General features: G+C 62.0%; 2 protein-coding genes across 2 annotated transcripts in view; one reads left to right on the forward strand and one right to left on the reverse strand.

Annotated features, from left to right (window-relative positions):
* CYTH2 (cytohesin 2) overlaps positions 1-3,102 on the forward strand; it is a 7,550-nt gene extending 4,448 nt beyond the window's left edge. Inside the window, exons 8-12 of the mRNA XM_005879483.2 lie at positions 61-172; positions 2,266-2,342; positions 2,432-2,503; positions 2,601-2,755; positions 2,844-3,102. Coding sequence (XP_005879545.1) covers positions 61-172; positions 2,266-2,342; positions 2,432-2,503; positions 2,601-2,755; positions 2,844-2,931 — 504 coding nt within the window. The 3' untranslated portion in view covers positions 2,932-3,102. The remainder of the gene's footprint in view (positions 1-60; positions 173-2,265; positions 2,343-2,431; positions 2,504-2,600; positions 2,756-2,843) is intronic.
* A 4,182-nt stretch (positions 3,103-7,284) lies between these two features.
* LMTK3 (lemur tyrosine kinase 3) overlaps positions 7,285-10,689 on the reverse strand; it is an 18,293-nt gene continuing 14,888 nt past the window's right edge. The window contains exons 14-15 of the mRNA XM_014550420.1: positions 10,478-10,669; positions 7,285-7,795 (exon numbers count right to left, since the gene is read on the reverse strand). Of these exons, the coding sequence (XP_014405906.1) occupies positions 7,779-7,795; positions 10,478-10,669 (209 nt within the window). The 3' untranslated portion in view covers positions 7,285-7,778. The remainder of the gene's footprint in view (positions 7,796-10,477; positions 10,670-10,689) is intronic.

Genomic DNA, 10,689 nt, shown 5'->3' on the forward strand with positions numbered 1-10,689 from the left:
CCAAGTACCCCGGGAGGGTCCCGGGGGCCTGGCGTTGCTCACGGGGCTCTCGCCCCTCAGAACCTCTACGACAGCATTCGAAATGAGCCCTTCAAGATCCCGGAGGACGACGGGAATGACCTGACCCACACCTTCTTCAACCCGGACCGGGAGGGCTGGCTCCTTAAGCTGGGTACGTCCCCTGCTGACCCTGCTGGCTGCCTGTGCAGGGGGAGGTCAGTGGGCCTGGGCTCCGCTGTGTGACCCCAGGCAAGCGAGGCGACCTCTCAGCCTGTTCGTGCATCTGCATCATGAGGCTGAGGACAAGAGCCGGCCCGTGTGCTGGCCCAGGCGCAGGCCCGGCTGGGGGCTCCGCAGACACTGGGGGAAGCGAAGGGCTCGGGCACAGGGTACTGCCAGGCTGTGCGGGTGGATGGAGTCCCTGACCGGGAAGGGAGGGGGCGTGGTGCCAGCAGATGCGGTCAGTTAGCAGGGGTCACGGTGCCTCTGTCTGTGGATGGTGCTTCTCGGCCAGCTGCACAGGAGAGTCACCTGGGAGCTCTTACACCTGGATGGAGTCCCTGACCGGGACGGGAGGGGGCGTGGTGCCAGCAGATGGCGGTCAGTTAGCAGGGGTCACGCGGTGCCTCTGTGGATGGTGCTTCTCGGCCCAGCTGCACAGGAGAGTCACCTGGGAGCTCTTACACCCGGTGGTTGGGCTGTGAAGCCAGGAGGGGGCAGGACAGCCGTCAGTTATGGTGAAAGCTCCCCAGGTGGCCCTAATGCAGAGCCGAGGTTTCGAGCTGGCTCGCAGCCGGGCCTGGTAATGGTAGGTGCCAGGGGAGTGTTAGCTGCGGCTTTTTAATGGAGAAGCCCTGAACGGCTGCTCTGGGAGGCAGACTGACAGCTCACAGTCCAGTGTGCACAGTGCAGACAGCAGGGCAGTGGGAGGGCCCCAGGAAGCCTCCAGCCCAGCGCGAGGCCGGGGCAGCACTGCGCTCCCGGGTCGTCTCCCCTCTCCGGTGTGGAGCCCAGGCACCGTTCTCCAGCATTAGAAGCGGGTCCTGCCCGGGTGCAGACGGCCCTGGTGCGCGTGGAAAATGCAAAGCACGTCCTCCAGCCAACGTGCTGGGTGCCTGGTTCCTGGGGGGAATTCTGGCTCCGCAGGGAGGGCGTCGGGAGGGCAGCGTCACCAACGATTTCCCCCCCAAACGCCTCCCTCGGCAGCCATCCTTCCCCTCTCCCAGGTGAGGACAGTGAGGCTCGGTCACCACCCAGCCGCTCAGGGCAGAGGCGGCCTTGGCCCCAGGTCTCTGACCCGAGCACGTCTCTGCTTTGTGATCATTAGGAAAAGGCGCCTCTTAGACACTGACACGCAGGAGAGGGGCCTGCGGTGGCTCTGTTCACGGTGGTTAACAGCCATGGTCACTGCTGCTATTCAGTCCCTCTGGCCCCACAAGGAGCCCACAGCAGGGCATCTGGAAGCAGGAAGGCGGCTAAAGGGCAGAGGTGGTGCTGAGGTCACATGGGCAGTTGTGCTGGACCTGGCTGAGTCCCCACGCCACCTGGGGCCAAGGCGGGGTTCTGTCTGCTCCCCTGCGGGGAGGGCCTCCAGGGCACAGACGTGTTCATGGCGGCAGCGGAGGGCCTCCTGGCCGAGGACGTGGGCGGGGCGGTCTGGGGCCTGGCACTGACGAAGGGGGTGCTCATGGCTGCCTCCTGGGCTCAGGGCACTCGCCTCCCCGGGAGGGAGAGGGCCTGGCCCATCCTCCCTCATGTGGATGTAACTGGTTTTCTTCCCTCTCTCTCCCTCCCTCCCTCCCTGCGTGTTTCTCTTTGCTGTTTCTCTCTCTCTCTGTCCTACCCCCTGCGCATCCCTTCCCTCGCCCACCCTATTTCTGTTGCCTGTGGCTCTTGGGGGCACCCCACTCTTCTGCCTTGCCTTCTCGCCTGGTCCTGCCTGCTTTCTCGCTGTCTGCCCCAGGAGGTAGGTACACGGCGTCCTCGCTCCCCGTCACTACAGGAGAGGGGGCTGGGGGCTCAGACTCCTGGGCCCGGGCTGACCAACAGGCTTAGAGAGCGGAAAGCCCACCCGGGGGGGTGGACCAGTTCCTGGGGCCCAAGCACGCCTGTCCCTGCTTGTCTGTCTGTCTGTCCCACGCGTTGCTTCGTCCCAGGCCCCGACAGCCCGCGCCCCTGCGCTTGCTCTGCCTCTCACCCCCTCCCCCTCCCAGAGGCCCTGACCCTGTGCTGAGCCCAGGCCCCCTCCCGCCCCTTCCCTTTCAGGGGGCCGGGTGAAGACGTGGAAGCGGCGCTGGTTTATCCTCACAGACAACTGCCTCTACTATTTTGAGTACACCACGGTGAGGACGGTGCTGAGCTGTGGGTCCTGGGAGGAGGGGCTGGGGGTGAGGATTGGGAGGTCCGAGTCCTGTCCGACTCGCTCTTTCAGGACAAGGAGCCCCGAGGAATCATCCCCCTGGAGAATCTGAGCATCCGGGAGGTGGACGACCCCCGGAAACCAGTAAGACCCTCTCCGCACCCCTTCCTGCCGCAGCGGGGGCTCCTCTGCCCTCAGGCCGGCTCTTACCCACCGCCCCTCCTCTTTGGTGTCTCCCCAGAACTGCTTTGAGCTTTATATCCCCAACAACAAGGGGCAGCTCATCAAAGCCTGCAAAACGGAGGCAGATGGCCGCGTGGTGGAGGGGAACCACATGGTGTACCGCATCTCGGCCCCCACGCAGGAGGAGAAGGATGAGTGGATCAAGTCCATCCAGTGAGCTGGGCTCCGGGCCCTGGGGGCGGGGGTGGGTGGCTGGGACCAGAGCCCCCGGCCCTCACCCTGGGCCCCTCCCCTTCCGCAGGGCGGCTGTGAGCGTGGACCCCTTCTACGAGATGCTGGCCGCCAGGAAGAAGCGGATTTCTGTCAAGAAGAAGCAGGAGCAGCCCTGACCCCTGTCCCCCCTCCGTTATTTATTACTGCGCCGCCCCGCCCGGTGGCCGGACCCCTGGGGCTGGGGCTGTGGATGCTGGCTCCCCGTGTGGAAAACGTACCACCTCTAGTTCCTCTCTCATTATTTGTAATTAACGCACTGTTGGTAATAATTATTGAACTGCTCGCGGCCTGCTGACCTCTCATTTCTCGGGGTTGACAGCTGATGTGCGGCTGTCCATCCAGGGCCAGGAGTGCTGGTCTCTGTTGGGAGCTGTCAGTGGAGCAAAGGGTGCTGGCCAAGAGGGTAACCCCCCCTGGGGCCTCTCGGGTGGCTCCATTCTCATTGCGCCCCAATCCTGCAAGGGTGGTACTGGGAGGCGGTTGGTGTAGCCGGAGCTGGTGTTGCTTTAGAATGTCACGGGCACGCAGGTATTCCCAGGCGAGGTTGAGCATCCGGGTGCCATCTGGCAGCCGGAGCCACGGATGCTGGCCCCTATAGCCGCTTGTGGTCTTTGGTGGGTGACAAGTAATAGCTGTGGGGTTGTGAGCTGGTTTGAGGGACAACCAGAGAGCTGGACGGGCTGTGAAGGGGACCTAGGGAGGGCCTGGGAAGGAGGAGACGTGAGGAAAGGAGGGGGAAGGCCCAGTATTGGACACAGCAGGTGGGGGAGCCCTTGCTCTGCTTCAGCAAGAGGTTGCTGGTGTTGGAAGTGGGCTGGGGCCCAGTGGATGGTGCCAAGAGGCAGGAATGCGGTAGATGGACCGGTTTCTCAGCTGGGGATTAACCTCCTTGTGAGGACATTGGACACCCAGCAGTGATAGCACCGAGAGCCTGTGCTTCTGTAACATCCTCCCATTTCCCGGGAGCCACAGCCTCTGGAGTGTAAGGACTGAGGGCGCCCCCAAGAGCCAGGTCCGGGCCTGTCCACCTGTGCCCTCCAGCTCGGGGCACGCATGGTGTCCCCTTGGAGCAAAGAGGTGGTTTGGCAAATTGGGAGACCCCATGTCACTCTCCTATGCCCAGATGTGCAGCTGAGGAGACTCCAAGAACCACACTCTGGCAGGTCCCTGGACTGACACTGCCCCGCGGAATGCAGTTCCTCCCGCACCCTGCATCCTCCGGACGTTGAATCCCTAAGAGATTGCTCCTGGTGGGGTGGGGTGGGGTGGAGACCCCCCCCACCCCCGCCTCTCCCTTGGGCAGGGCTCCTAAGTGCAATAGCAGTCACCCTCTCCTGCGAGAGCCGGACCACAACACCTGGCAGGCTGTGCTGCTCTGGGCGCCCCACAGCTGGGAGAGTCATTCCCGAGGTCTCCTGGGAGTTGTAGTTTCTCAAGACAATGCTGTCAGATTTACCGTAGCCTGGTGCCCCACCAGGTTGGGAAAAGAGGCCCTTGACTGCTTCAACCCCCAGGGGCTGAGGGGAAATGGATTTTCTGACTCCTCCCCAAGGTTCCATGGAAATGGAGTCATCCACCCAAGAAGGTTGTGGTAAATGGGAACCTTGGGTAAATTAAGGGTCTCGACACTCTCTCACCCGATCCTGCACTCCTCCATGGGTCCTTAGTGCCAACTAGCGGGGAAGCAGCTGGCTCAGTGGAGAGGACCTGGAAGAGCATCCCAGGCCAAGGGAACAGCATGTGCACGGTGTGTTGGAGTAACTGACAGCAGACCAGTCTGCCTGTTTGGTGGTGATGGTGGGGGAGGGTGACAGAAAATGAAGGGGACGGCCTTAGCCGGTTTCTCAGGGGTTAGAGCATCAGCCTGAAGACGGAAGGGTGGCAGGTTCAATTCAGGTCAAAGGCACTTCCCTCGGTTGCAGGCTCAATCTCCCCCTCACCTCCCCACCCCCCAACCCGCTGGGGTTGGGGCATACCAATGGATGTGTCTCTCACATCAATGTTTCTCTCTGTCTCCCACCCCCTACCTTCCACTCTCTGAAAATCAATGGGGAAAATATTCCTTGGGTAAGGATTAACAACAACAATGAGAAAGAAGAGAGAGAGAGAGAGAGAATGGAAATGAAGGGGATGCATGGGCCTCATCATTGGGGCCAGTACTTGGAAGGTATTCTCAGTAGGTGGAGGCCATCCAAGGGGTGATGTGATGCATTTGGGTGGAGGCTGTAGGCAGGGCCCCGGGCTGCTGCAGAGGAGTTTGGACGTGAGCGGCTGGCGGGCGGGAGGGAGGCGAGGAGGCTGTGCAGTCAGCCAGGGGAAGGGTGTGGCTGCAGAGGCGGGACAGTGGCCCCTGTGAGTCGTTTCGGAAGAGGAGCCAGTAGGACTTGCTGAGGGCTGGGTCAGCTGGGATTCTGGCTTGAGTATCTGGTGAACGGCATTGCCATTGAATGAGATGATCAAAGAGGGATTTTTTTGTGTGTGTGTGGGTGGTGGTGGGAAATCGGTGGTTCTGTTTTAGCCAAATTAAGCTGGATTGTCAAATCAAGTGAGACTCCAGTCATCTCAAAATTGCCCTTCAATGCCCCCCCCCCAATCTCTCCAAGGACTAAGAATTCTAGCTTCCAGCTCCCTCCTCTCCCAGGACCCCAAACTCCCAACCCCCTTGTTATAGGTGACCCTCCAAAATCCATATGTTGAAGTCCTAGCCCCCAAGATCTCAGAATGTGACCTTATTTGGAAATAGCATCATTGCAGATAAAATTAGTGAAGATGAGGTCACTCACATGGGCCCTAATCCAATATGACTGATGTCCTGCCTTCTACCAAGGGATATTTTGAACACAGAGACACACAGGGAGAATGCTGGGAAAAAATAAAGGCAGGGGTCGGGGCGATGCCTCCTCCAAGGAACCCCAAAGACTGCCAGCAAGACACCAGAAGCTGGGAGAGAAGCAGGGGACGGGCTCTCCCCTCAGCCTCAGAAGGACCGGGCCTGCTGGCACTTTGATCCTGGACGTCTAGCCTCCAGCACTGAGTCAATAAATGTCTGTGATTTAAGCCTCCCAACTTGCGGTGTTTTGTTAAAGAAGGCCTAGCGAACCGATGCACCCCTCCTCCCTCAGGCCCAGGAGTCCGGGCCCTCACCGCACGCCTGGCTTGGTCCATGCAGCCCCCTGCCCCGGCAGGCATGTTCCCAGGGTCAGTTCAAGCACCACCAGGTCTACTGGTGGCAGCAGTGGGAAGAGGCACCCACTACGTCCTCTCTCTCCCTTTCTCCGTCCCCCAGACTCAAATGTGACCCTCCTGCCCTCAAAGTCCACAGCATCCTCGCTAAGTACCTTCTCCTGGCCCCTTCCCTCCTCTCGTATCCAAACTATATCCCTCAAATATGCAAACGAATCCGGTACCAAGGTGACGGGGAACAGGCTGAAACCAGGAGATGAGAGCTAAAAAAAACAGACCCCGTCAGAGAGAGATGGAAGCACAGTCAGCCCAGAGTCAGGAGGAACCAAGAAGCAAAACATCGAGACAAAAACAAGGCAGAAAGGCAGAGTGGAGACAGGAAGGCCATCGGGAGACACGGCCGAGGGAACAGAAGTAGACACAGTGGCCCTGGCCGGTTTGGCTCAGCGGACAGAGCGTCGGCCTGTGGACTGAAGGGTCCCAGGTTCGATTCCGGTCAAGGGCACATGCCCGGGTTGCGGGTTTGATCCCCACCTGTGAGTCTTGCAGGAGGCAGCCGATCAATGATTCTCATCATTGATGTTTCTCTTTCTCTCTCTCTCTCCCTTCCTCTCTGAAATCAATAAAAAAAATATATAAAAAAAGTAGAGGCAGCGAACTCAAAGAAAAAGTAATAGAATTAGATGAGAAAAGCGGCCGAGGGACAGACACAAATGGAGAGATGGGACGATTCCAGGGCAGGTGGTGACCAGAACGGGGCCTGGTGAGACGCGGAGCTGAAAGGGACAGAACCGAAGGGAGAGGTGCCCATGGAGAGATGCAGTTAGGGGAAGGCCAGAGGCCAGAATGCCGGGGAGGTCACATGCAGAAACGGGTAAACTGAGGCAGGGCCATGCTGAGGCGTGTGGGATGTGGCTGGTCAGTGTAGGTTGCTGGCAGGTCACTCCTGGGCACCCCTCGCACCAGGCCTGGCCCTGGGCCGGCTTCTGGCCACCGCCACAGGCCGCCTTGTGGCAACAGCTCTGGCCCCCACCTGTGACCTCCCCTAGCCCTTACCAGTGCCTCGCGGCCGCTGGTGAGCCGAGGCTGCAGCCGGGCAGTGATGCTGACCTCGGAGCTGGGATGCAGGGAGCGGAGCCGGGCGTCACCGCCGGGCGTCTCGGCCCTCCTGAGCCTCGATGTTCCTGTCTGTCCGCCTGGGTGGTGAGGATGGTGACGTCTCCTGGGTGGCACCTGCTCCCTGCATCCTCCCCTCTCGGCCCCCCGAAACACACAGAGGCCCCGCATTCCTCCAAAAAGTTGTTTTTGTCTTTTTTAAATAATGTGAAAATGCCACGCGAAGGTTTGAACCAGAAGCCCCTCCAGGGGCCAGGCTGGGGCGGGGAAGGGGGATCGCGAGATGGGGGAGTCCAGGTCCCCCGAAGCCTGCGGCCCCGTCTGAGGCGGGAGAGGGTGAGGAGGGGCCTCCGCTGTGCCCAGGGGCTCCGGGCCCGAAAAAGTCCAGTTCAGTTCCAAGAAGGTGGCTCTCCGGGGAGGGGGAGGGGCTTCCTGCCTCATTTGGCACCGAGGGGGTCGGGGGGATCGGGGGAGCCGTCCGGGGGGCTGAGGGGCAGGGGGCCGGGGCCTCCCGTTTGGCACATGGTGGGGGAGGGGGAGGGCCCAGCCTCAGGGGCCTCCCCAGAGGCGGTGTCTGAGGTGGTGGCAGTGGCTCCGTCGTCCACAGAAGATTCTATTCTCAACCCCTCTTCTGGGGGCACAGGGGGTTCGGGTCTTTGGGGGGTCAGTTCTCCACAGGGCCTGACGACAAAGGGAGTGGAGAGAGAAGCAGGATTACTGGGCGGAAAGGCTCATTCGGAGGGAGAGCAAATCCCTTACTGCAGCTCCCAGGCGCCCCCCCACACATCTGCTGGGCCCCTTCCTGTCCCCACCTGGCCCCTCCCCTCGCTCACTCTGCTGCAGCCAGCAGCCTCCTCGCTGCGCCTTCTAGGCTCCAAGCTCAGTCCTACCCCAGGGCCTTTGCACGTGTGGTTCCCACTGCACAGAACCCCTGCCCTTAGCCCTCCATGAACTCAGGCCGATGCTGGATGCTCCCTCCCCAGAGGCCTCCCCTGGCCATGTTCAGTCAAGCGGATGCCCCCTCAGCCCCCCCGCCCCCCCGCCCATGGCATTGTGCTATGGCTACTTTTCTCTTCCTCCTCTGGGATCATCCCAGTCAGAATCCCAGAATCCCAGAGCTTCCTGTCTGCTTGCCCCTCTAGAACGTACGCTCAGGGAGGTCGGGTCCGTGGTCGCTGCTGCACCCCAGCGTCCCGCACCGGGCCTGCCACAGGGCGCCCTCCCACCTGCCTTCCCCGGACCCCTCCTCTCCAAATGGAAGGGACAGTCCCCGCCCCATTCCACACGCCAGAGAAACAAGGGCTTTGGGGTGGAGGACCTTGCCCGGGGCCACTCACCGGCGTCCTCACTCCCCACCCCACCTGTTCCCTGCGTGGTCTCGGTCAAGTCGCTGCCCTCGCTCCCCAACCCTGTGCCTCAGCTTCCTTCTCCTTAAGCGGGGAGCATGACCCTCGTGTCCTTTTCAAAGGAGGGGGGAGACTCTGGGATACGAGGCGTCCCTCAGCATCCAGGGGGCATTTGTTGAGTGGGCAACGCCACGTGAGCACAGGGGTCGGCGGAGTCAGGGGGCCCTGCCTGGGCCCCCACGCCTGGTCCTGCGTCCCTGCCAGGCTCCCCAGCCTCCCAGCCCAGGGGCAGGGGACCAGCTGCCGCCTGAGGAAGACACTTGGGGTTTCAGACAATCCACCCTCCCTCTCGCTCCCGGTGATTAAAGGTAAAGTCATCCTCATTGCTGGCCCGGCAGCCCGAGCCCTGACTCACCACTTGGCCGCCGTCCCCACGCCCTGGAACCCACCCCGTCCTCACGGGGGCCTCAGAGAAGGCCTCTGGGAGGGAGTGACATTTGGGGTGAGAGCTGACAATGCAGCCAAGTGAAGTCAGCCCTTGGCCCCCTCCCTCTGCCCTTGACTCCATGTGTCCTCGCGTCTCCCTCCTGGACGGTGACCCGGCCTCCTTTCCAGCCGCGTCGGCCCCATGTGGCCCCAGGGGGGTCCTCCTACACCCGGGGCTGAGTTGGCCCATCCTGATCACGGCCCTCCCATGGCTCCCTAACTCCCCAGGACTAAGGCCCCACCCCTCAGCCCATCCCCAAGCCCTACATGGTCTGCCCCGCCCCCTGTCGCCTTCCCCTCCCCTCCATCTGCCCCACTCTCTTAGTCACCCCCACACACACCGCTTCCCTTCTGTTCCTTAAGCTGGCCAAGCTCGCTCCTGCCTCAGGCCCTTTGCACAAGCTGTTCAGCCTGCTAGCTCGCTGTCCCCTTCCTCTTCACCTAGTTAACGACATCATCCCTCAAATCCCTGGTTAGACCATCAACCCTCAAATCCCTGGTTAAGGGGCACGTCCACCGTTCACCGGGGAGACAAAGCCCTTTCCTGTTGTCACCTGCTTTCTCGGATGACTGTGGGGTCAGCGTCAGGGGGCGGGGCGGGCTCATCGACCTGGCTCAGCTGGGAATCCCGGTGCCCAGCACCGCACCTGCACACGGCCGGCCGATGCTCACTAAACGTCTACCGTTTAAGCACAGAAACAGCTACCAGCTGGAGACCGCTCACTGCTATGGGCCCCGGCTCCGTGCTCCGCGCACGGGGAGGAGTACGCCAGGTAAACCCTCTCAACAACGGAGCGTGTCATCGCCCCCATTCCACAGATGAGGAGACCGAGGCCCACGGAGGGAAAGCAGCTCGCCTTACCTCACTTAGCCAGGAAGTGGCAGGGCCCGCTCGTGGGGCGCAGGCACGATTTGGGAAGCAGGAATGGAACCCACCCAGTGGTCCCTCCTACCTTCGCAGCTCTGCCTGCCTGCACCTGCCTGGCCCAGGGCAGTTCTCGGTGTCGGCAGCAGGAGGCAGCAGAGCGCCTGGGTCTCATCCCTCTCTAGTCCCAGTCCCGCCCTCAGCCAGGGCTGTGCCCTCCTCTCGGTGAGGACGGCCTTAGCTTTGGGACATCAAAAACTGAGGGTGACGTGCCCCTCTTCTACGCGAAACGCCACAGAATGGGGCTGGACGAACACTGATTCTGGGAGCGGGCTAGGCAGCTGGGGTCTGTACCCCGGCTCCCCACTCCCCTCCTGCCTGGGTTTTCTCTGGGGATGAGACCAGAGATGGGGCGACGATGGGAAAGACTCGGAGGAGATCCTGGCAGAAGGGGAAACCGAGGCTCGGGGAGGCCCGTCTAATGGACACCGCCTGGTCCGAACGGGTTGCAGAGTTTGGGGGGGTCTCGGCGATGAGCAGCGTTGACAGAGGGGAAGGAGGAGACTGAGGGGGAGCAAGGGGGGACAGACGCGGGGACAGGACTGCGGAGGGAGACCGATGGGGACAGAGAGAGCCCGGTAACCGGGTGGATCTGAAGCACGTTACCTGCGGGCCTGGCGTCGGGGGCCCGGGTGGGGGGCCCCGGGGTCTCCAGCGCAGGCGAGACGGAGAAGCGGGAGAAGCACAGGGGGGGCCCTGGCGGGGGGAGGAGGGGGAAATCCTCCGCCCACTCGAAACTGCCTCCTGGCGGAAGGGGGTGCAGGGGGAGAGCGGAGGACGAGGTCAGACCCTCAGACGCTCCGGGAGCCCGGCCACCC

Source organism: Myotis brandtii, unplaced genomic scaffold, assembly GCF_000412655.1.
Source record: "Myotis brandtii unplaced genomic scaffold, ASM41265v1 scaffold601, whole genome shotgun sequence".
In the NCBI taxonomy this organism is placed as follows: domain Eukaryota; kingdom Metazoa; phylum Chordata; class Mammalia; order Chiroptera; family Vespertilionidae; genus Myotis; species Myotis brandtii.